This window comes from Desmodus rotundus, chromosome 7, assembly GCF_022682495.2.
Source record: "Desmodus rotundus isolate HL8 chromosome 7, HLdesRot8A.1, whole genome shotgun sequence".
NCBI classification, from domain to species: domain Eukaryota; kingdom Metazoa; phylum Chordata; class Mammalia; order Chiroptera; family Phyllostomidae; genus Desmodus; species Desmodus rotundus.
In genome coordinates this window covers 103,644,185-103,670,717 of record NC_071393.1, presented here as the reverse complement: position 1 = coordinate 103,670,717, position 26,533 = coordinate 103,644,185, and the positions used below count along the sequence as shown (strand labels likewise).

Here is a 26,533-nt window from a genome sequence, read left to right as displayed (position 1 = left end):
TAACCCAAGAAAGGACTCTTAGAGTGTCTTATAGCTTAGAATAAGAGCATGTCAATCACGATTAAGCTTCTGGAATCGGAATCCCTTTGAAATGCAGCTGTTTCTTCTTTAATTGTGGCAGCAGACTCTCAAGGAAAGAAAGGTCCAGCCTTAAAGATGAGTAAGGAATACAAAATAGCTCAGGATTAGTTGTGGAGTTCAAAGGTCGCTAATTACACTAAGGAGTTCCCAGACACAGGGAAAACATTAAACAGGTCACCTATCAAATGGGAAACGGACTTTGTCTTCAGAAATTATCCTGAAGTGACAGGTTTCTAGACAAAATCAAAAGCATCACAATGTGTCCAGCTGATCTTAACAGGATGAAAACATGAGTTGGTTTTAGTTCTGCAGTGTATCGTTAGGGTGGGATGGCGACAGATGGCATCAGCTTGCCCACGGTCCACACTTTTCCAGTACTCCCTAGATTTTCCTCAGGTTTCTAGAAATGTCAAATTAAAGATTCACTGGTTTTTCTGATTGCTTGTAAAGAAAGTTTTCCTTAGGGGACTATTATACCGAATCTTTGTCTACTCACTAGATAAATGCCTCTTGACTATTTTAGTGTACTTTGCTAAACATTTATACACTCACGATGCCAATTGGCTCCATTAGTATTAACGTAAGTTAAATGTTAAGCTTTCCTTGACATTGAGTTTAAGAGAGATCAAATAACTTAAGGGGAATATTTTTTTTATTCTCTCAAATGAAAGGTTTTCACTACTGATTATCTATGATTAAGCTAGAATAACGAGTTAAAAGTCCTGGTCAGGCAGTTATTCTATTTCCTTTGTTACTTGGGATAATTTTGAATGGAGAATATTATGCCATGATAATGCCTTGCAGAATATGAGAGTTTATAATGAATAGGATTGACTTTAATGTAAGAATCATAATTCAAACCCTAAATTTATATGCAATATTCCTTCAAACTCTCTTTCAAGGACTTAGCAGCTTTTTCTGAGCTTTTCCTTAGGAAACTCATTAAAAAGTAGAAACCAAGATATAATTTAATTGAATACTAATCTGTAATGTATATTTTTTTATAACACTTCTAATTCTGTGAAAAGAAACTTGAATTAAGTTTTGAGGCTCTTGAGATTTCATTTTTTCTTGAATGGTCACTTAAAGTCCAACTTGACAATGAACTGCTTTGAAAACAGAGTGAGACATGTAATTGTCAAGACAGGTAAAGAATAAAGAGTATGCCTAGATCCTGAGGAATACAGGAGAATGCTAATAAGAGAGTAAGAATGACAAATTTAAAGAAAATATGCTACACGAGTCTTTATTTGAATTCATTCATTAATGAATTTAATAATAAAAAACATGAAAACATGAAACATGAAACAGACACTATTATACTAAATTTATCTTGAAAAATTGGCTGCACACATTAAATGATCACAAAACACTACACTCATCTTCTGAAGATATACCACCCATTACTATTCTTACTGACACCCAAAGCAAGGTGATACTGTGGCAGATTGGTAAGCTTACCTGAAAAGTAACCCTCCAACAGAGATAAACACCTTAAGTAGAATTATGCAGATTCTTTATAAGTCAATTGGATAGTTCTGATTAAGAACAGGATACTATTTAGACAATTTTCCTTTGTTTTCACTGGCTGTTTTTCCAAGAGATTTACAGTTGTTTCTAATATGGTCTCTGGTATTCTGTATCAATACAATGTAGTAGGAGCTTAGTACTCAGGTTTGGAAGAGCAAATAATTTTTTTATCTTGCACGTCATCTACAACCCATCAGGAGTGGCTGCCTGCAGCTCTGCACTGAAAAGGGGCCTGAGCCTGTATCCAGAAATCTCAGTGGAGTGAGGGGGCTGTGATTGATTAGCCATGTCTGCCACAGGTGCAGGAAGGACCATGTGGCAGGCTGACCCAGGACTAGTCTAAAATAAGGCTGAAATGAATCACTGGTGGTTTATGCTCTGAATTACATTTGAGTAAAATCAAAGGGTAAAAAAATTGGAGACATTAGTCTTTAAAAATTTTTTTTCAAACTATGTCAGACTATAAACATCAAACAAGAGCATTTTTTAATGATTAAATCATTCAATGATTTCTCACAGGTTATATGTATACACATTAAAATTAAAGACTATGATTTAATGTAGGCTATGTTACTATTGCATAAATCCCATTTAGATGTGAGGTAATTACAGTAATAATGATCCATATGTTACTGGAGCAGGAGCTTTAGAATTCCATATGTAATAGTCAGAAGAAATTAGCTTCCGGTCTGAAAAATAAAAGAAAGAAATGATAAGACTATATTATATTAACAAAAATTTAGTAAGAGACTGATATTGTAAAATTGTGGAACACAATTATTTCAAGGAAGGCAACACTTTGAAATATTCATTTGATTTTATCAAGGCATACTTACAACTTTCACCACTTTAAAAATATGAGTTCATTAAAATATTTAAATAATCCACTTTTAAGCTTATGTATGACAAATTTATGCCAATGTCCCTCACTTATGCCAAATCTGCTTATTTCTCCCCTCACATTTTCCCTAACTACTGTTTCTTATGGACCATTACTTCAAGAACAAAACTCCTTTTTGTAACCTCTTTACCAAGGTCCTGATTCTGATCTTGTCATTATTCTCTACTTATTCAAAGTTTCAGAGATATAAATACACAACCTTCTAATAATGTTTTAAAAAGACTGTTTCAGTGGTTTCTTATAGTTTTGATCAAATCTAAGCTTTTTGCTTTTAACAGCTTTGTAGCTTTGGACGAATGACAACCCTCTTCGAACTAAAGTTTTCTGATATGCAAAATTAAGATAATGCTAATTTGAGCTAGACATACGTAAATTCTTTTCTCTTCTTTTTTTATTGTTATTCAAGTACAGTTGTCTCCATTTTCATCCCACCACCTCCCCCTTGCCCATAAATTCTTATTATCATATGCATCACTAAATATCCAATTCTCCCTTTTTTCACTTTTCTTCTTCATAATGAAAGAATACAGATAGGATAGCTAGGATATATTACCTTATCTTTCTCCCCCCCAGCCCCCTCGTCCCAGTTTGGGAACTCAAAAACATTGAGAGTCAACATAGCATATTGCTTAAGCAGCCAGGCTCTGAGCCAGACTACTTGGATTTGATTGCCAGTTCTGCCATTTACTAATTATGTGACCCTAATCTCTCTGTTCTGTCAGCAGCCTCATCTATAAAATGGAGACAACACTAATAGGATGTTGTAAAGATGAATGAGTTAACACATGTAAAATATTTAGAACTGTGCCTGGCATATAGTAAACAATAAATGTTAGCATTATTATCTAAATTAACATTTTACACCCAGTAACTCATGGATATAATCTAAAATATTGGTGTTTGAATTTAGACAAACCCACTGGTTTGTCCAAACTGACGTTACTATATTATGCCTTCACGCACATACACAATGCATTATGAAGACTATTCCATATACATGCATCTCTTTAAAAGACTGTCAAAAAAAAATGGTATAGAAGAAAACAGGAAAAACTTTAGGGAGGTAAAGGATATGACATAGAATTACATAAAATTTATTATTGCCCTTCATAAGTAATTGCTTAGAATACTGCAGTTCTGAGTTCTATAACTCTTGAAAATTTCAAGTAAGAAGTCCTGTCCTATGTTTCCTATTTTAAGGACCCTAATCCTTAGCTTTAAAAAACTTATCTAAATATAGTAGTTTTATTCTCCTTAATATATGAGGCAAATCATGTCTGCTTACATTTAGCTTACTCTACCTCATTCTAGCTACATTTCTGTTCTACATCACATATGTGTATTTGTTCCGGATTAAATAATTTTGAATTCATTTATAAATTACTTTTCGTCTCCCTAAATTTTCGTATAGACTATATACATATTTTGTTACAACCAACAAATTCACCAAAGGCAGGAAACCTTCTTTCTATTGCCTTCCAATTTGTAAAATAGAGAAGGTACTAAATAATACTCATTGACTACAACATTTGCTAGAAAGTTAAAATTTTAAATAATCATCTGTAGCATTTATTGAATCTATGCTACATGCTAGGCACCTGGCCAATATAATTTTATTTAAACCTCATGACAATCCCAAGGTAAATAATACTATTATTTCCATTTTATAGATGACGCAACTAAAACTTTGAGAAGTTTACTTACTTGCCTAAAATCACACAGAGAACAAACTGTCTAAGCTAGAATTAAACCGTTTGTCTGTTCAACACCAAAGCCCCTGGGAGCAACCCCTAAATAAAAGTGTATATTACAGAGTAAAATAAATCCAACTTTACACTAAATCCCAACTCTATGTCAATCCCTGCTCATCCAGACAATTTTATAAACAGAAGAAGACAGAGGGCAACATAAAGTACACAAATTGTTACACAGAATAGAATCAGACCAAAATTTTTATAAATTGGGATTACTCCCTGATCTCTTTCTGCTACATTTTAATTTTACCTTAGGTAATAACTGCAGCATAACACCATCTTAATTCCCTTAAGTTAGTATGAATCTATACAACTTACGTGTACTTATTTTTGGTTTTCCTGATGCAAAAACTTGAACAGAATGCTGATCTGCATAACACCCAGTAAGTGTGTAATCTAAGATCCTAAAACGAAGCTAGAAAAAGAGAAATGTACCAAAAATTAAGGTGATTCTTTGGTAAAACTAATGGTCACTTTCCCTTTGACACAATTTTAGGAATTTACTTCACACAGTTCACAAAATTAAAATTGCAGAATATTAAACCTGAATGTTGCGTGTGTGCATATGTGCAAATATACACACTCCATTTCCCCTTTGCGCGAGGGCCATTTCGTTGTTAGGCTGGCATCGTGAAGTCCTTCACATGTACCAGGCACTTTGCTAACACGAACTCTAATCCTGTAAGGTATCCCCACCGCACAAATGAGGGCACTGAAGCTAAGAGCTGGCATTTGAACTCAGACCCGACTGATTACAAAAGCTGGTGCTCCGTATATTCTTTTCTATCTCTAAGGCTATGTGGTATATTTAGATCATAATTCTTCTACAGGCAGAAATATATATATATATTCTACCAAAACACAAGAATGCAATTACTAAAAGAGAAATACCAGTTTATTCTGGTGTCTAGAAGAAATGAGATGCTGTACTTAATTTTCCAGAAAACCGAAATTTAACTTTTATATAACTAAGCTTAGAAATCACCCTTTCTCTCACTTACAAAAGCTTTCTAAAATGTAATCCATAGTTCCTAGGTTTAATTGACAGTGTGGTGTCATCAGTATAAAAGCCAATTATTATGTTGCACTGCAACAGAAAGGGCCATTGGTGCCTTCTCTGAAAGCAGTGCTGGGTGCCTGAGTCACACTGATGGTCACATGAACTACGAAAGTCCTGTAACGTACATGGCTCCAGTCTCCGTTTGCTGTGGTTCTTTTCATCTTGGCTGCTCAAAGTGCCTGATTTTGCAATATCCTGATATCTTTTTCTATGCTTTTTCCCTCCCATCTCCCTTCTCTGCAAATTTCTCCTATTTCCTAACTTTCTCCTTTCAATTACGAAACTAACTGATCACTTACATTCAATGTAACTTTCAGATCTTTGACATTTTTTTCTCAAATTATCTCAATAGTAAAGGGCTTTTGCTTGCTTGTTTAGAATAACTCTGGATACTTAAAGTTATGACAAGATTGATTTCCACAAAACTAGGTATTATATAAATCTATTCAGTGAACACAGATAGGTAGTACATACTTTTGATTAAACTATAAGTGGTTAGGTGATGGAAATGAATAGAAAAGTCATAATCCCTACCTTTGAAAGACATACAGTTTAGTGACACCCTGCATTTTTTTGTGAAAAATATCTGGAAGTAGGCATTTTAAAAATAATCCTTGAAACAAAGCTTGTGGACACAGTTGAAACCAAGACAGAAGAAAGAAGTATAACAAGTGTACTTCTGACTTCACCATTTCCCCTAATGCTCTTATGTACAGATTTCAATCTCTGTTCTTTGATACAATTCTATTTAGGTTTTTCTGCTACCTTTTTGATCACCTCTTCTTTTCTGCTACCTTTTTGATCACCTCTTCAAGTTCCTTCACTGGTTCTTCCAAATCTTCCTCCTTATTTTGTCTTCTCTTGATCTTATTTCTACTGTCTCGACTACGGTATTTCTTATCCATGGATAAATCCTAAATCCTGTATACAGCTGAGGTCTCTTTTGAGAATCAAGTTCCAAGTTGTTAGCTACCCACTAGACACCACTAGACACTTACACTGGGGTATGTGGCTATCAACAGCAACATACATGACATGAAACATACTCCCTCTCAACTTTCTCCATATCCATAGTATCTTCTAAGTACTATATTGATCCATTCATCAAATATTTATGTGGCAGGTACTGGCCTAGATGTTGGTAGTAAAACAACGAATGAATGAGACTCTCGTGGTCTCTGCTCTCTCGGAACTTCAAGTCTGGTTTAAGTTACATACTTTTTAAATCAGTGGCCCCCAACCTTTTTGGCACCAGGGACCAGTTTTCCCACACACTGGCGGTGGGGGGATGGTACTGGCTCACAGCCTAGGGGGATGGGGACCCCTGTTTTAAATAACACCATCTTTGATTTAAAACTATTTCTTGTTTCTATATTTAATTAGTGACCAAGGCTTTACCTTTACTACAACTCCTATAGCAGTCTCTTCCTTTTATTCTCTCCCTTTCTCTTTCTGTGATACCACAGGAGCTTGGCATGATTAACTTATTACCTTTCATCCAGAATACTATTAAGAGCTAAAAAATGGTTTCTTTGTTTATATAGTTATTGTTTCTTTTGCCTTCCTCACATACATTCTGGATTAATCTTCATCTTCCTCACATACATTCTAGATTAATCTTCATAAAGTATCACTTTCTGAAAGAACATTCCCCTCTCAAAAAAATTATAATGTTTTCTAACAAGGGAAAAGGAGTCAGATTCAAACCCTCTATAATCCAGATCTAAATCTTATCCAGCCGTATGTGTTGGAACTCTGGCTCCTGATACTGGTTCCTAAGGATGCTTTGTTATCCCCCCATTCTCGTGATTAAGTTACCTCTTTCACCTACACAAATGTTAGTCAGTCTCCATGGTATCATACTCATGCTTAGCTGGGCCTCAGAGTTTTGTTTAAATTCCATCTCTACTGTAAAGCGTTCCTTGACCACTTTGGTCAGAGGTGCTCACTCTTTCTTGAAACACCAAAAGCAGTTAGCATCGATCAATTATTGACACGGACTATTGAAAAAAATCCCTGGAGGAAAAGGACCACATCTTACATTTTTGGTATATAAATCTCAAATATGGTAATTATAGTTAGGCAGAACTAGACTGAGTTGAGGCTTTTAGGCCATTCTTACCTGTTTTACCTTAAAAGTTTTAAAGTATAAAGTGAAATAGAAAGTGACTAATACTAAACAAAAAGAATCTCACAAAAATAAAAAAATAGCACAGACAAAAAAAACACACCCAGAATTTAAAAACCAGTGGCTAGAAAACATTAAAAATCAATTAGATATATGCAATTTAGAAACAAAGAAAAGGTTTCTAATATACTGAGTCATAGAAATATATTTACCTTTAAATAGGCTGTACTCCCAATGCAAATGTGGTCAAATGGCTGCTTCTCATGGTTCTTGGCTCCAAAAGTTACAGTTCCAGAAAGACTGATTTCCATTGATTTTGGGAATTTCTGTCCTAAAAACAAAAATACACAATATCCTAAATTAAGCAGATTCTACAGCTAGTGAATGAAAAATAATCAATAAACAAAATGTGGCTCACCAATAATCCAGATCAATAAGCTTTTCTCTCGAAATACTTCGAGCTGGCCAGAACTAACTTTGTATTCCACATGTGAGATCGGACCTCTTTAAAAAAGGATACAATACAAAAAAAATGATCACAGATCCAATAATTTTAAGAAATCTAAGCCAAATCTTGCTACTGTTATTTAATACAAGAAAAGATAAAAGTATTTCCATATTCAAGTTTGCAGAATAGAGTAGAACAAATAATTATTACATCTCAAAAAAACACCAGAAACACAATAAACATTTTTGGTGATGACATATATTTCATTATTAATTCTGAAGATACTTTTGGTGATGATATACATTTTATTATTAATTCTAAAGACAACTATAAAAATCATACAGAATAAATAGTCACATGGACTGACATAACATTAAAAGTATGATTTTACTATACATTAGCTACCCTTTGAAAAGAACTATGCTGTAGATCAAGTTTAAGAGTAGAATTATGAGGAAGTACAGTTGACCCTTGAACAACACAGGCTTCCTACACAGTTCATACTCTTGTTGTTCAAGGGCCAACCTTTTAAATCCATGGTTGGGATCTACAGGTGTGGAGGGGAAACTGTAGTTAAATTTTTGAGGGGTCAAAACTTATACGTGGAGTTTTCCACTGCACAGGGGTCAGTGGCCCGACCCTCGACTGTTCAAGGGTCAACTGTCATCTTATGATATGACTGACTTAATTCACCAGATGGCTGAAAGTTGGGCTTGACCTGAGAAATTGCTAGAAATAAAGCCAGGAGTGAAGTAATCTCTGAGAAAGCTACACTGGTGTAAGTTTGTATTTATTGGCAAGTTTAACCAAAAAATAAAGACACGTGTACAGGTAAAGAGATTATTTTTATTGAGTATGTTTTGGTTCAGAATCAGTATTCATTTGAATAACATAAAAAAATCTTAAAAATAAGGAAGAAAAACAAAGACTGGTAATTCATGGTGGGGCAGTGAAAATGTACCAAGGAAAGAAGAAATCATGGCAGCATGTTATTTTATTCCTACCTGTTGTAAAATGGTATATGAGCTTCACAGAATTCAAAATTGTTTTTCACACTTTCATGAAGTTTTAAGTTAGCTGTTATTTTTAGTTGTACTCCTTCCTCTTTCATTTGATAAAAGCCCAAAATTGGTGGGACAGGAACCTGGAAACAAAAATAAACAAACTTTGATATAATACTAAGGTTAATAGGTCTAAAATATCAATGGTAATTTGAGAAAAAAATCTTGCAGTAATATACTCATTATATACAAATATGTCTTTAATGACGACTGGGTTACTTCAAGTTGTTTGGATAATAGATGATGGAGTTACATTTGTTGTAAGTGCACAGATTCTTCCATCTGTTTCTGTTTCAGAGATGAGAAAGGTGCCTTACAAAGGTGTGCAGTACATTCTTACATTCTTTTTCCTACTCTTGTTAGTCCAGGTTCACCTCTTCCGCTCCTCCAGATTCTCTATGACCTGCAATACAGGACATGCACTAACACCCTGCCCATAGTTCCTGCTGCCCTATTTGAAAATTGTGATTACGCCCTACCCACCAGCTCAGGAGCAGCTTACTAAATTGATTGTCAATAATTGACTGAAAGGGAGGCAATCTATAGGGTAGAATGAACCAATCACTATTTCTGGTACATACGAAGTAAAAAAAAACAGGAAGAACCTATTTTACAGTATGTATTTTAGAGCTGAAGGACATATCAAGCAGAGATAGCCAGCTGGAAGAGGATACTGAGAGGCAGGGATGAGACAGACAGTGTAGACCTTGAGTACAGAGTGATTTTAATTTTAATTTTCTGATTCTAGTTCCAGTTTGGCCTGGGTCTTCTACTTCTTATCCTTGAATGACAATGAGATTGCCTCCTGCATTCTCAAAATAAACTCTCTTTGCTTAAGCTAGCTTGAGTAGGATTCACAATTCCAAGAGACAAATGGTATAGTAGAAGAGATGTGGGGTTCAAACGTAGGCCCTGATCCTGATCAGTTATATGACCTTGTACAACTTATTTAACTTCTCTGAGACTCTCCTTGTCTGTAAAATGGGGCAAATAATACCTATATCAAGGGTCTTAAAAGCACTAGAGAAAATACATGTAAAGTGCCTAGGACAATGTCTGACACATAGCAGTTATTCAATAAGCAATAAAGAGCTATTAATAATATTATATATTTGTAACCACAGTTGCCTAGGATCAGAGAGGTATTTTTAAATGTTCACGGTTCAAACAATGACTAAATCATACCAAGTTCTTTCTTATGAGCATGAATTCCTCATTAGAGAGCATTAAAAAAAAAAATCCCATGATTTGGAAAACCATTCGGTGCTGTTACAGACACACCAGAGATAAGAGGCATCCAAGTCAAAGAATTGAACCTTCATTGTCATCAATTACTGTCTGGTAAATAACTCATAAAAAGTTATCCTTTGGACCAAATGTGTGATTTGCAAAGTCTCAACTTTTCTAAGGTTGTTTACCTGGGAGGTGTAGTAGCATAAGTTGAATGAGTCTGAAGGTGGACTGAATGGAAATTTGTAAGGTCCGCTAAATGCAGAATCATCCATTGCATCAATGCTACTAGAAGTCAGAATGGCAGAGTCAAGAGAAGTCACACAAGGATGAACTAGAATATCCTGAAGTGGAGATCCATTGGTGGGGAGACTTAAGCTGATGGTAACATTTGGCATGATTCCTTCCAAATCACACTGCAATACAAAAGGAAACACATTACCAAGGTCTTAGAAGCATAAATCTTCTGGGTGAGGCTTTTCTGACTTCATCTGCGTCATTTTCTACAATGTAACTACTCACTTTTCTCTCAAGGTATTGTTCTCTGTGCTTTCTGTGTTCTCGTTAATAGTTCGATCATGCTCTCAGACATCCAACCCAGAGACCAGAACCTTCCTGGAGCCCTCTGCCTATATTTACAACCCTTAAAAAGCTATTTCAAACCCACTGACTTCTCTCCATTCCTGTTGCAAACACATTGGAACAGGCCCTTAAAATTTTTGTCATAGTCTTCTAAATGTATTTAGATTTGTTTTCGTCTAATCAATCTACCCTCAATCAGTGTCATTATCTTAAGATAATTCTCACTATATTTTGTCCACGTTCAAAACCTTTCAGTAGTTTTCTCTCAGTTTTGTATTACTTTTAAAGGCTTTCATTTCTTTAATCATTTTTCTGCCCTGCAACTAATGCTGTAGACATGGGATGCTTTAATTTTCCTGAATAAATTATAAAGTGTTTCACCTCCATTCTTTAGAATGTGCTATTCCCTCCAGCTACAATCTTCTTTTCTTTTTGTAACCTCAGCTTATTTGATGCTTTGTGCAAGGCCTTACATTCTGTATTGTCACCTCCAGAGCCTACCCCTGCAATGGAGAAGCCCAGGATCTTTTTCCTGTGTGGTCTGGGTTGGTTTGCCAATGAGAGATACTCATGAAAGACTTGGAAGGTAGAAGGGAAAGGGAAGTCAGTATCCTAGGAAGGTCACAGAAGCCAAATTTGATAGCTTCACAGACCTCTATTTTTCTTGATATCTCTAGTGTCTAGCACATGGCTATGCATAAGAGACACTCAAAATATGCTTGCTGAATGGATTACTGTGTTCTAATTTAGAAGCCTACCTTTGTTTACCATTCTAATATGAAATGTTTCACCTTTTTGTTTCATCTACTGCTTGACATATGTGTGAATTCAAGAATATATGTGCTATAAAATGTAAGCACACAGGGAGCAGGCAAGCATATAAACAGTCCCATGTATACTTAGTGTCTTATAAAGGATTTTGGTGACAGTTACAATAAAGTCAATCACATTTGAAAATAAAAATGCCAAATAATCTTACTACAAAACTTTAAAATATTTTAGTTTCAACTTCTAAACCATCTGCTACTTCACTTTCTATGTGTGAACTAGCAAGAACAGAGAAAGTTATGATTTTAGATATTTGTGAAGGTAATAAAATAAGCAAATATTAGTAGCAAATACTATTAAAATTTTAAAATACTTAGTTTATACTTATTAAATTAGCTTCTAACATTCTTACAGGGATCACAAAATTGTAGCCATTATGGAAACCACCAAGAAATTATCCACTTCCTAGGCACTTAAAATACCATATCACCACTCATTTACTACAGAATGAGGACATCTATTCTAGAAGAAATCTGTGTGCTACCCTTTAAATCAATCTAGCATATGTAAATGTGGACTTTTAACTAGGAATTATGAAAACAGAAGGGACCTAGGAGCTTATCTGATTTTAAAAATCAGAAAAGACTTACAAACATGAATTTTCCCAAGGCACACAGAGAATTAGCGGTGGAGTGCGGACTAGAACTTCAGCCCACTGGCTTTCCCTTGACTACCAGGACTACGATAAAATGAAGATAATTACTTCTACTTACAAGAGGCTTCACAATAAAACTCCTTTAAATACTAAGTTCCTGAAGTACTTAAAAGATGTTTGGTTAGCAGATACACTATTTACATATAAGTTTAAAGAAACATTTAGTGTGTGGGTTAAGGTATACCCTTGCACTTTTTATTTTTAGAATCGCTTTTCAAAGAAGAAAGTTTTCCATCATGATAATTTGTATCAGACAAGGAACAGGACTCAATCCAAAATTCCCACACACAGTAAACTAGAGTCAGTTTATTAATGAACGGAGACATTTAAACACCATGATATTAATTAATAGTAAATGATATATAACATATTGCCTATTTATTGTTACAGAATGAAAAAAACAGAAATGATGAATTTTCCTACTTTTATCTCACAGAATTTGTAAGAAAAAAGGATTAAACTGTTTTAAGACTTACAAATACAATTCATGGACACCTCAATTTTGAAGCCCTTCACTATACTTATTTCTAGTGACTTTAATAACTGCTATGTATTTTTGATCATGATGTAATTGAGTTTAACATACAAACTTTTAAATCAATTTAGGTTAAAAGGGAAAAGGAACACCCAACTTGTCTGCCAGGACTGTTCTACTTCTCTGTTCTTGAAATCTACTTTTATCTATGGAAGTTGTACATAGCTACTCAATATTAAGTTTGAGATATAAAAAGTTTGTATTCATAATACAGAGAATAAAGAAAGGTATCAGAAAAATAAAGACATCTGAAAATATTCACATGCACTTTCAAAAACTGTACTTGGAAGGTTTTTATTTTGGATCATTATTCAACATGGTACTGATCACTGCTAACTGTATTGTTATTTTTATTGTCTTTTCCCATTTTCTAACCAGATAACCCTACATTAACTCATTGACTTGTTTAAATTAAACAAGAGCCCTTCAAAATGGTTTTAGATATTAAATCAAAGGTTTGTCAATTCCCTCCCCCTTCCCCGCTAGAGAAAATGGAAAATAGATATAGTGGTTTTAAAATATTTTCACAAATTTTTTACTCTTTTTGAAAGGTGGAGCCTAAGTCCAGCCCCCTTGAATGTGGACCAGACTTATGACCTGTGCTAACAAACAGAAAATGGTGGAAGTGATGCTCTCTATCTCTCAGTCTTGGTAATAAAAAATTGCTTCTACCTGTGCCCTGTGTCTGTCTCTTGTCTAATCATTTGATCTATAGGAGACTAGTCACCAAGCTGTGAGGACTTCTCTTTAGCGGCTTGTTGAGAAGGCCACATGTAAAGGAACTAAGTCCTCCCACCATTAACTGGTCACATGAAATGAGCCATCTTGCAAGACTATCTTGAAGCCCCAATCAAACCTTTAGGTGACACTGCTCCAGCTGACATCTTGACTGTGATCTCATGAGACTCTACACTCGAAGTTCCAGCTAAGCTGTTCCTGAAATCCTGACCCACAGAAAGTATAAGGATAATAAATGTTCTTTGTGGGGACAATGGGCAATTCATTACATAGCAATATATAACTAATACGGTTAGTAGGAATGCAAAAGGTAACTTTACTAACTTGGACATGAATCTAACATCTAATGACCGCTGTTTATAATAAAAATCAACAATATCATATAACAATGTAAACTAAGGTTAGCAAATTTTATTTTCTCCACAGATGATAAAACAAGTACCAGAGAAAAATCTTACCTTGCAAGTGACAGCTCCAATTACTTGCCAGGTATCTGCTATATCCTGTTTATCATATTGCATAGAGTTCACCTTTTCAGTGATAGAAATAGAAACTTGTGGTTTTCCTTTGTATGTTCCAGCTTTCCAGGCTGGTTGTTTTTGTGGAAGAGACACAGAAGCAAAATTAATACTATCCAATGAATTCTGTAAGTTGGCATCTAACAAAGTTCCAAATGGGCAAGCCTGTAGAAGCAAGTCAGGCAATTGGCTCAATTTTGTATTTAGCTCAGTGTCATTTTTTTGACTCGAATAAAGAAAATCCTGAATCCCAAAAAGGAATTCAAAGCCTTGTGAAACTGCACTAATGCTAATTAATGGTGGACGAGGGGATAAAGTTTGTTCAACTAGTGGAGCACAAGCATATACTATGCCATTCTTCAGAAAAGCAACCACTGGCCAGAGTTCTTCACCTCCTACTTTAAGTCCATAGACGGACGTTTTATTGATGTGAGAACAGCTATCACGCCTCTCCACAAAGTCCTTATCTTCACCCAATAACCGAAGTTCGAAGAGCAGTGATTTAAGAAAGGGACCATCTTCAGGAACAGGCACATAACTTGCTCCATTGAAGACTCTGGCTCGTTTTTCAACAGTTGGATACCGCCTGCAGTATGGAAACAAAAACATTACAAATGATTCCTCCAAATAAACATGAAAGAATCCGAGAACAAAAAAACCGAACAAGCTCAAAACTGAAGGCAAACAGTAATAACAAAATACATAATAACAAATACCTATACACCCACAAAAACCACAACCTAAAAAATATTTTATTACATGTTAAGTTCTGACTACAGTAACTAACTGTTGTGTATACTTGGTATATTATCTCAAACGATAAAGTGTCATTACCTATTACTAAAAATAATTCAGCTTAGTTAATTTTTTAAAATAGGTAGAGTACATGGTTCTAATTTGCAATCCTAGCCCATTCGGATTCCCACTTGGCAGGCAAGGACTGTATACCTGGACACATTTTAGGCATCTACAAGAACTTTTTCGCCGATTCCATCTTAGTGGAGTAGGATCAAAAGAAGTGGTTCAACTTAACCTTCTATAATTTTGAATTCACTAGTTGAGATGATACAATTGTAAAAGGAATGTTCTATTCTACTCAACCTATAATGAATAACAGGTACCTTGAGTTTTCTTGCCAACCCCTACAAAAATATGAGTATTTCAGTAACAATGGTTTACCTCTCTGGCCCTGGAGATAGTATGAGGTCATAAAAAAGAATATAATCTGAATAATTTTTTATGATTTGCATGTTCTAGGGTAGATGGTAAGTTACTAATTCACCCCTTTATGTGGGGAATCAGAATAAAAGGTGTTTTTGTTCATTTACAGAAATGTTAGATCAGGTTTTCTTAATTCAAAAAATATGTGCTGTCCCTGTTCCCTACCTTTCTATTCCACAGTCCAGAACAAAGTCACCTATTGGCTATTAACTTCTCTGTAAATCACCTAACTTCCGCAAGTCTTTTTTTCTTATTTATAAAATAAGAATATACCATTGTATATTGGTATATACCAATATTGTATATTGGTGGGTAAAGAATATACCAGTAATTCTCATCAAGGATCAAGAAAATACCTGGTCAAAATAATTTTTTTCCACTAATTCTACTAATAAAATATTTATGTTTACTAATATTCTTTAAAAAGAAAATAAGAATGCATCCAAAGTTATCAATATATTAGTAAACCTCACTCATTTACTTTCTGATGCATTTTTTTTTTTATTGAGAAGGGGAAAGAGTTAGTTAGCACTCCAGTAAGGGAGTAGCAGGTACATGCTATTTCGTTCTCTCAGTCTCTGAATAAGAATTGTTGAGAACTTTGGACTAAACTCTAGTACACTGTCTTATCTTCTAGTTACCTAAAGGATGATTAAATTTCTTCTTAAGTGCAAGAATCTCATGACTGAATGTAAACATAAGAAGTCAATCTGGGACCTTTTATAGTGCTTCAATATGTGATCAATAAATATTTTTGTTGGATGACTCCACCTGTCATTTTAGATTTATTCAAGGCCTTTTCTAAAATAGGATTCACACCTTAAATGGCCCTACAACTATGAGGTACAATACCAACCTCAGCCAGCCTTAATCTGATACTATTACTATCTATCTGGGCAGCAAACCTCTAAAATAGAATCTAGACCAAAATTTTTTTGTGGGAGGGAGGAGAGGAGAGGGGAGTAGATAGATGCAGGAAAGATCATTTGCCTTTTTAAATCTTAAGTGATGGCCATTATCCTTTGGCATATATGTGGATAATATGCCAGTGCATATCTGTTTAGCTTGACTCCAAGAGGACAGAAAACTGAAAATAGTAAAACTTAACTAGTTCATTCAACACTACAGAATTAATAAGTGACAAATGAATTGTTTGAATCCAAAGTGTTGCTTCCACAGAAATGTTGAAGTGCCCACCCAAACATATCTTTTTCTTCTGAAATTTTCTGAGCACAGTGGGAAAAAATTCTGAAAACAAGCATGACTTCTTTAAGGAGCTCATTTTTGTAAGCAGGAAAAATCTGACCTCTGTGGGATTTAGAGATAAGCTACAAAGCCACAGATATAAATACAGTATAGTATTGGTACAATAACACACAAATAAAGTAATAGAACTGAGACAGACCAATGTTTATATGGGAAACATAATGAACTACCAATGGCTCCATAAATCAGTGAAAAAATAAATATGTATTGTTTGGAAGGCAATGTTGGAAAATTGGCCCACAGTATAGAGAAAAACAAAATGGGATTCCTGTATTAACAACATACCCAAAGATGGACTAAATGTAACAGATACAATGATAAATATAGGAAGGAAAATATAGGAAGATGTCCTTGGGAGACAGGGGTAGGGAAAGACTTCAACAAACCTCCCAGAGCACTAACTACTTTGCTTGCAATAAACTCAGTGATTTCTGTTTAATCAAAGGAGACATCAAGTTAATTGGCAATTATAAAATATCCATGATAGCTAAAAAGCAGCATGGGACTAATATCAAGAATACATAGTAAACTCCTGCACATTAACAAAAACTGTCCCCTCTCCAGCAAATCTGAAAGAAAAAATGAACAAAGAATATCTATAGGCAATTCACAGAAGAGGAAACCCAAAGGGCTAACAGTCTTTGCTACACAGAGAAAATTAAATGAAAATAAAATACTATACTGGCAAAAACTGAGTATTAGGAAAGAAAGGAGATATGGGAACCCTCGCTCTCTGCTGATGATGAGAGTGTAGACTGGAGAAAGTGTAAACTGGAGAAAGTATCATGAAGAGCCAATTATTTGGCAGTATTTAGTCAAAGTCAGCACAGATATGCCCCACGGACCTTTTGAGGATATCTATTGCAGCCCTGTTTTGATGGCAGAGTCGGAGGCCACCCGGGATGCCTCACTGGGGAAGAGGATAAGTAAAGCGTGGAGTAGCACAGAGCAAGCAGAAGTAATGACCTAGATCTGCACTCTCCAGTGTAGAGGCCACTAGCCATACGTTACTTTTTAAACTTAAAATTAACAAAATTGAGTTCCTCAGTTACAATAGCCACATTGCAGAGGCTGCATGTGGTTAGTGGTTACCATATCAGACAGCATAGATTTAGAACATTTCCCATGTCCATCATTGCAGAAAATTCTATTGAACAGTGCTGCTCTAGATGAACACAAAATAACATGAAAGTTTCTTTAAAATAATGCTGAGAAATCTGACAAAAATAAGGAAAGGCATGAAGTCTATAGAACAATCATGTAATTTGAAAAATGCATACACAGACCCACGAATACAAGGATAGCAAAAAAAGACACAAGTTACCTACGAGGCAGGGAGAATGGTAGAAATAAAGATACCCAAGGGGATATATAACTACAACGAGGAGTATCACCTCGGATAGACCAGTGAGGCTAATGAACCACATTAAAGAATATTATTAACCCCCCTACTTCAAGTACGACAACAAATATAAGTCAGGTACCCTGGGGGAAAATGTTAAACACCAACTGCGGTGCCCTTACTAACAAAAACTGTTTAGGTTGCAAAGTGGAAATTTTTCATGTCCACATTGCCAACCACTTTTCATTTAAAATTGCACTCATCTTTATCTGCCGCAATCTCAGTTCAGAACTATACTATTTCACTACAGAGCTTTCCTCAGGGAAGAACTAATTTGTTGCCAAGACCAACTGTCATAGGCACTGAGAATAAAAAGTAAAACAAATTACTCAATTGCACCCACATTTTACCAAGAGTTATTGTACAGTATGCTTCACAGAGCTAATTTGATAAAATGCGGCTAATTCTAAAAATGAAACCAGATCAGCTTACACCGTCTAAGAAAAAGTGAATACAATTTAATTTTTGTACTTTTTCCATTTTATTCAACAATCAGGAACGTTAAGCTATCTGAAATTTTCTAGGAATGGAAAAGAAACATAGTAAGATGAAAATAAGTCTGACATTGCTCAGCAAGGATTTTACACAAGAATGAATTAAAGTGTCGTTGACTGGTTTTTATTAGCGAAGGAAAGTTTTTAAACGTATAGCGCTAAGTTTCCTTCCTTTCATCTCCAAATCAATGCCAAGCTGGTGGAGTCAATTTTAAGATACCGTGATACTAAATAACACTTCATTAGAAAACACATAATACTGAATATGTGCCAGACATCAACTCATTTAATTCTCAAAGCACTAGGAAGTAATAGTATTAAAATGTTCATTTGACAGATGAAATAGAGGTTAAGTGATTCGCCTACCAGGGATACACTGCGTAACAAAACTATGCTACGGGATCCATCCCCCCGACTGATCGCCCCTGAGGATTCAGACTTGCATTTACCTGGAGAACCTGACGGTGCCACAAAGCGGAGTTCCCGGTTCGTGGCTTATGAGCCACACTGCTCGCTGGGACATGATAAACTGCTAAAGCAGCAAATCACTTCTAAAGCCGCCAGGGAGGAAGAGCGCAGACCGACTTCCTCAGAAGGACTTTTATTCATCGAAGCACCTTCTACCCCACCACAAACCGGTCGGGCTCATCAGAGAAGCTAGTTCCTTCGAACGAAGAGAAATAAAACCTCTGAGTCCGTACTGCCCGACCCAAACCACAAAAAGTGTGAATCCTCACCTAGAATCTCGAGAACTTATAGCCCAGCAGCCCGAGCAATTGTTTCCTCTAAATTCCATTTCCGGGATGGTGGCCCGCGAGGACCAAGCTTCCTCACTCTCCCGTGCGCCGAGCTTCTGCAGTTTGCCTGCAGTTCGTTTCCCCCGTCTGCCCCTCCCGACCGCCGCGCCCGCGCGCGCAGCTCCACTTCCGGCGTACGAGGCGGTGACAATGGGAGCAGCGCGGGCGGCGCCGGGAGGCAGCTGACAGTCGTCTGCGGCTTCGCTTCATGGCCGCTGTCCAGCCCCGCCTGGGCTCGGTGGGAAGTCGGGGAGCCCGCGGCGTCCCGGGCCGGAGCTGGCGAGCTGAGCAGGGACCTGTGCGCGGCGCCGCTGAGGCGCAGCATGTGAAGTAGAGACGGCGTCCAGCGCGAGGCGAGCCTCTCAGCCGGCCGGGATGGCTACGACGGCCGAGCTCTTCGAGGTGGGTCCTGGCGGCTCATCAGGGAGCTCCGGGCCCGGGGTGCAGGTTAGCGAGCTGGGCGGGCTGAGGAGCGAGCGGGTGGTCCCCCGCGGCCCGGGCGCAGCCCTCGGATAAAAGATGCGGGAGCGGAGGGGTAGGGCGGCGGCTCCGCGGGCGGAGCGTGACGTGGGGGAGGGGTGGCCCGGGGACCGGGGTTGGGAGGGTAGCGGGGGCGGGACCCCGGGGTTGTGAAGGAGGGAGGGGGCCCGGGAGGTCGGGGCGTGGGAAGATGTCCTCGGGGTGAGTGGTGGGAAGGGCTCACCCTGGCGCGGAGAGAGGAGTTAGGAGCCCCAGGCCGGGCGAGCCCCGTTCTGTCGCTTGGATCCTCGCGTAGTTTTCTCGGGGTGCCACCTGCGATCCGGACGACTGGGGGCTTGTCGTTCTTCGTAATCACAACGTTAGGAAGTAGAAGTGGCACTCGCCTCTTGCCCGTTTCCCCTCCTGTCGGAAAAGGCCGAAGTATTTTTTAGGACAATAAAGGCCTGCCGAGCCCTTGAGAATCCTAGGAGGCAAGACCAAAATGAACATTTGTGCGCGGGTCCCGGGGAGTGGGGGGTGTGACAAACCCCTGATGCTAGCGAGGGGTCCTCACGCGGACGCAGGGAGCGTGCCGATGGATGTGTTGGCTTGCCGGCTCCCAGTCTCCAGAAGTTAAAGTGTAATTTAGTGAAATCCAGTGTGGAAAGCTGTAATGTTGGAGACAATAGAATAGGAGAATTCTCACTGGACCCCAAAACAATGAAGCGTAGGAAGAAAGCATCTCCTTTTCTGAAAGGACTGGAAACGAGGTATGAAGAAAAAGGAAGACCCGTTCTGTGCGTGCTTGTGTTTCAGGTTGAGTAACAAAGTAAGTGGGAAGGTCGCAGTGGACCATGGAGAATTTCTCCACACGTGAAAATTGGATCCTTTTTCTGCTTTAGATTCAGCAGTTATTTCTTTTTTTTTCCTTCTTGGCTTAAAATGTCAATTGCACAGTTTTTACTACAACTGGGAATTGTTCACGTTTGTTACTGTTACTATATTTCAGGTTTCTGTCAGCTTTTGGATCGATACTGCTTTTGTTGAGAGGAATAGCCTGCTATTGTTATCATAATTTGTAATAAAATGGTGATTTGTGAGTGAAGGGCTTATAGTTACAAGAAAGAATTTGGAAATACTAATTACATTTTCTCATCTTTAAGTATCGAGTACATTAACTTTCCTAATTCCATCTGTTTATGGATTGACACAGGAGCAGGGAGACATTCTTTTTGCTAAAAGCTTTTACTGTTTGTTGCTGGGCATGATACTGAAGTAGTTTTGTAGTTTCTTGTCTTTTTTATTTACTTATTTATGTTTTTATTTTACATTTTATAAAGGTAGGAAACTATTTTTGAAGTTGAGATTTGTAATATACCTAATGAAATACTTGGCTAACTAGCTTTTGATACAAAACTTACTGTATCATACAGTTCCTAAGGCATTAATCTTTGAGTTAATGAACACTGCGTGTCATTCCCAATTGTGTTTCAGACAAAGCTATGTCTTTTTTTCTTTAAATGTTTTATCACATGAGTTCACATAACTTATATGAAAGTGTATTTGATTTATGCTCCCCTCCAGGAGGAGGGGAGGAGGAACAGAAATATATATTTTGCTTTCTAGGGTCTCACCATTTAGTAGTTAAACGGAATCAGGCTTTAACTTAACTCAGTGACCCCAGTCATGTGATAGCTGGTGATACTCACTCACTGATAGAGCAGCGACTTTTCAACCGGTGTGCTGCAAGAATTTTTAAAGCCTGCAGTGTTTAACTGTTTAGTCAGGGGCACTTACCTCTTTTCTCTTAGGTTGTCAAGTAAAAAATGACAACTGCCAACACAACAATGGCTGTCCAGTGAGAATGAATCAAAATTATACCTATTTTTGTCAGATCAGCAAAAAATGCATTATTTGATATGTGCCATAGAATTTTAGTAATTAGTTTATGTGTGCCATGAGATGAAAAAGGTTGAAAATTGCTGCTGATAGGATGATGATTGAGACAGACCAGTTCTTTGGCCAGAGGGTTCGTAGAGCAATTTTAAACATGCCTATGGATCTTAACTCATGTGACTTTCTTTTTCCTGACCATATGTTTGTAGTTTGTTTCATCAGTATGAAAAGCATTATTACATTGTTACAGTTAAGTGTTAAGAATGATTAAGAAATGTATTTACCTTTTCATCCCTACAATGGGCTCTTTCCTCTGGAGTAAGTTCTCATTCCTAAGTGAAAAATTGGTCTCTTTGCTTTAGAGGGAGGAGAGAGATAAAAAACCAAACCTCAGGCATTGCTGCTGTTTCCTGTTGCTACTTGATAGGCTCTAGGTTGCAGGGCAAGTCAGGGAGTGTCTTTTCCCTTGCTTCCCTTTCTTAGTCACAACTGGACAGCTGGCGAATTGTGGGAAGCAGAGGTCAGAACATAGTCAAGGATATTTTGTTTTTAACGCAACCTGGTTTTAATGCACTGTAAGTTGAATTGTGCTTTCATTTTTCCACATTGAAAGAGGTCAAATCAATACAAAAGTATGCTTTGAATTCATGAAGTCTCATTTTTTAACTCTACTTCTTTTAAAATCCGATTGGTCCCATCAGACTGCTTTTTTTTTTTTTTTTAACTTAAACACCGTAGTACAACAAAATTAATTGTAGGATATTTTCTCAGTTTACAGAAATGATTAATAATATATTATTCAGTTATTTTAATAGTGAAGTATCTGCCCTGGCTGGTGTGGCTCAATGGATTGAGTGCCAGCCAGCGAACAAGTCGCAGGTTCAGTTCCCGGTCAGGGCACATGCCTAGGTAGGCCAAGTCCCCAGGAGGGGGCACACAAGAGGCAACCACACATTGATGTTTCCTTCCCTCTTTTTCTCCCTCCATTCCCCTCTCTCTAACAATAAATAAATAAAATATTTAAAAAAATAGTGAAGTATCCTAGATATTCACCAGAATACCTTCTTAGTTTCCGCCCACATGGGCACACCTTTCTGAAAGGATCTATGTGTAGTGTTTCTTAATGAGCACCTTGGGATGGACATTCTAAACAGGAATTCCTATGTGGTTTGAATTAATTATTCCTCCACATATAAAATGTGACTGGGGCACTAAATTCTTTTTCTATTGTTGCAAATATTCTTTTCTCTTACTGCACTACTGAGGACATGGTACTTGGCTTCTCACTTGCTTTTTTTTGTCTTGTTATTCTTCTGGAGTCTTCACTTCTGTCTGGGCAAGTTACCTTAATGGGAGAGTTCTTTGTGAACTAGGGTTGATTACCCATTTATCCAACAAATATTTGTTAAGTACCTACAAGATAAGGTGCCAAGATTAACGAATCTGCATGCCATAGAAATATTAATTCTATGCTATGTGCTGCAAAAAATTCAAAATGGTTTAGAGGCCAGGTAGGTTTTGGAAATGGATATACTTTGTTTCATTAGAGGTTTACAATATGCCTTAGTATTTTAAAAATTCTGAGAAGTTCATTTTCCGAACTTTTTATATTATGATACTTTTATTTTGTAGTGCTTATTAATTTTGTGAATTCCATGAACATACTTTGGAAAATGTTGAATTATATATAGAACCTGCCCTTATTGTTAAATAGAGGAAAGAAAAATAGATATATAACCACATACTCTTGAAATAAAATTATAAATGATGTCAAAGAGGTCTAGATAAAATCCCATAGGACTTGGGAGGATGGGAAGACTCCTAGAAGTGCGAAAGGATTAGGAGATGGCATTTGAATGCTATACAAAGGATAAGTTAGATTAGAGTTTGTGGAACTGGGTGGAGGGATTTTCTAATACAGCAGGCAGTGAAATCTATGACACAAAGGAAGGTAACTTGAGACGGGAAGAGTTCATTTTGGCTGGAGTGCAGAAGAAGAGGAATGGCATGTAAGGTAAATTGAGTTTTAATTGCAGAGGTCCTAAATGCCAGGATTAGGAATTAGGTTTTTTTTCTTTACTGTAAATGTAGAAGCCTTGATAATAATAGTATTTGAGGTCATATAATTTGACAATGGCTTTTTGACTTCCAGATTAGAATTTGAGTAGTCAAGAATGCATTTGCACATACATATTTATGTCTCTTAAATTTTCAAACTTAAGTTACAAAAGCTGTTTAAACAGACTTATCTCTTGAGTGTTAACTAGCTAAATATATATTAATGAATATGAGATATTCAAGTAAGGACCACTCCTTTAAGGTGCTGAAATGGCTTCTTGTTTTCAGCCATATTAGCTGTTAAATAAATGTTTGTGGAACCTGGCTATCATGTATGTGAGTATCATGTATGTGAGAAAATGTATTCATTCAGCAAACATTTTATTGAGTACCTTACCTACCTAGTCCAGAAGTCATTCCAAGTACTGGAGTCAGAAGATGTTTTGAGTTAAAAATCTACTTGGAGTGAAAGGAAAAGAACACTTTCTTCTCTCGACACCGCCACTGATCCCAGTACTTCACCTCTGACACTAGATGTGTGGGGATTTCCCCCACAGTTCAGTTTTCCAGTAGACACTGACTTTGTGTCCTACAATTCAATTTAATTCTGACATACTCTGCCTGGAGTTAGTTAGCATCACATCCCACAAGTCAAGGGCTCAAGTCCCACAAGACACCTCTACTTCAGATACCAGTTAACAGTCCATGTTGTTACCTGTGCTTCCTACTGCCTGGCTGTGTATTGGGGGTTTTCATGACCCCCTCTTCAGATTTGATAATTTGCTGGAAGGGCTCACAGAACTCAGGAAAACTACTAGATTACTGGTTTATAATAAAAGTATACAACTCGGGGACAACCAGATGAAAGAGATGCATAGGGCAACATATAAGGGAAAGAGTGCAGTGCTTCCATGCCTTCTTTGGGTGGGCCATCCTACCAGCATCTTGCTGTGTTCAGCAACGTGGAAGCTCTCTGAACTCTACTTTAGGTGTTTTTGTGGAGGCTTCATCACGTAGAAATAATCAATTATTAACTCAATGTCTAGACCATCTCCCCTCCCTAGAGTATGGGGTGTGAGGCTGAAAGTTCGTTTTCTAATCATGTTTGATCTTTCTAATGATGAGGCACCATCCAGGAGTCCACCAAGAGTTTCTTCAGTCGAACAAAAGACACGCCTATCATCCAGAAAATTCCAAGGGATTTAGGAGCTCTGTGTCAGGAAAGGGGGTCAAAGACTAAATATTAGAATAAAAGATGCTTCTAGCACCTTTATCATTCAGGTAATTCCAGAGGTTTAGGAGCTCTGGCAGGAACTGAGTACAAAGAGCAAAATGTGTATTTCTTACATCACAACATTACAGGGGATGTTGGTTAACAAATAATGCAGTGCAGTGGGAGTACAGAATTTGTCCCTGACATAATTAGGAAAGGTTTCATATAGTAATGACATATATATTGCATGTTGATAGATGAATCCAAGGCATAGATAGAAGATGACTCCAGTTTGTAAGGTGAAGTGTATTCAGGAAATAGTGTGGAGAGAGAGGATCTGTACATGCATTAGGTGTGGAAGTGGTGGCTCATAATAAGGCATTGCGACCACAGGGGCAGTTGGGAGAAGCTTTGAAAAGGCTTTATAAAGTCCATGTCTGAGGGAGCTGACATGACTTTTTTGTGTGTGGTGAGGGAGGAGTGGAGAGACAGATAGGGGTTGGATCTATTGTGGGGAAGATGCTGTAAGAAAATATAAAAGTTTAATTGGGTATCTCAAAGAAACAGTGTTAAATTAGGGACTTATGTTCCTATCCAAGAGCTTAATGTCTTAAATTTTAATAGAAATGATTCCAAACCCTAAGTTTTTCTTATAGTTGGTAGCATGTGTAAGGAGTATAAATGAAATCAGTTTAATAGAGCAACACAGTAACCAATTATGTAAAGTTGAATTTAATATGATAGTATCTTAGTCTGTAGTGTATACTTCTTCAATTTTTGTTTTTGTTTTGGCAATTTTTGCTTTTAATTACCATAGTAAAGTAGAAGGTGAAGATATACCTTTGTCAGGTTCACGAAATTCTAAAAGATTTTTGGAGGTAGTACTTGTTTACAAGCATCCTTGAGAATCCTCTTGGGAGGACTTGGTGATTCAGAGGTCATAGAGCTTGTTAATTTGGCCTTTTCTCATTGTAAATGCCTTTGTAGCAATGTTGAGTATGAGAAAGCAAGTTATGGAGATTTATTTGGTTTTAAAAGCAGAAAGCAAGTTATGGAGAATTAGTTGTTTTCTGCTTTGTTGGAACTTTGGTTATGTTAGGTTCATTTATCTTAAACTTTTGTGGTGATTTGATTGCCTCTGAAGACAAAACCTGCGCTTTGTTTCCAGGACACTGTTCTTTCCTAATTTTCCCCCCTCCTTCACTGGGCCCTCCTGCTTTGTTTCTTGTGTTGGATCTTTTTCCTCCCCTATCTCTAAATGTTGGCACACTCTTCTTCCTTATAGGTGATCTCATCCATCAGAGGTTTTAAATGATACCTTTAAAATTATACCTAGTTTCAGTTTCTGCCCTGTAATAGAAACTTATTTTTCTGACTGTGTGCTTTCACTAATAGGTATCTGCAACATAACAAATGCTGAATAAAACTGTTGTTCCTCTAATCTCTCTTCCATCTCTTTCTCCAGTCTCAGGAAATGGCATACCCACCATTCACACAGTTGTTCAGGCTACAAACCTGTATGAGTAATCACAATTCTTTTTTAAATTTCTCCCCACATTAATCCTTAAGTAATTTGTATGAGTACATCCTTTAAAATGTCACGTACCTGATCATTTTTCAGCACCCCTCCACTTCCAACAACTGAGTCGTCGTTGTCTCTGATTGGACTACTGCTGTG

General features: G+C 37.1%; 2 protein-coding genes across 7 annotated transcripts in view; one reads left to right on the top strand and one right to left on the bottom strand.

Moving 5' to 3' along the window:
* Positions 1-1,300: 1,300 nt before the first annotated feature.
* On the bottom strand, positions 1,301-19,373 carry AP5M1 (adaptor related protein complex 5 subunit mu 1). 2 transcript variants are annotated; one of them, XM_024568347.4, is made up of 8 exons: positions 18,882-19,373; positions 13,990-14,635; positions 10,382-10,609; positions 8,907-9,046; positions 7,873-7,958; positions 7,667-7,785; positions 4,585-4,681; positions 1,301-2,300 (listed from the first exon to the last, which is right to left on the bottom strand). In XM_024568347.4, exons 1-8 carry the CDS (start codon positions 18,953-18,955, stop codon positions 2,218-2,220), a joined length of 1,473 nt encoding a protein of 490 aa, XP_024424115.2. In that variant the 5' UTR covers positions 18,956-19,373; the 3' UTR covers positions 1,301-2,217. The 2 variants fall into 2 exon arrangements, with proteins under 2 accessions (XP_024424115.2, XP_045057297.2); XM_045201362.3 differs by having other exon boundaries at positions 19,170-19,373.
* The window catches only part of EXOC5 (exocyst complex component 5), a 49,090-nt gene continuing 41,908 nt past the window's right edge, over positions 19,352-26,533 (top strand). For all 5 annotated transcript variants that reach the window (XR_008427271.2, XR_008427270.2, XR_008427268.2 and 2 more), the window contains exon 1: positions 19,352-19,631. Coding sequence is in view for 1 of the 5 variants with exons in the window: in XM_024567967.3 (XP_024423735.1) it covers positions 19,605-19,631 (27 nt within the window). In the remaining 4 variants the exon portion in view is untranslated. The remainder of the gene's footprint in view (positions 19,632-26,533) is intronic.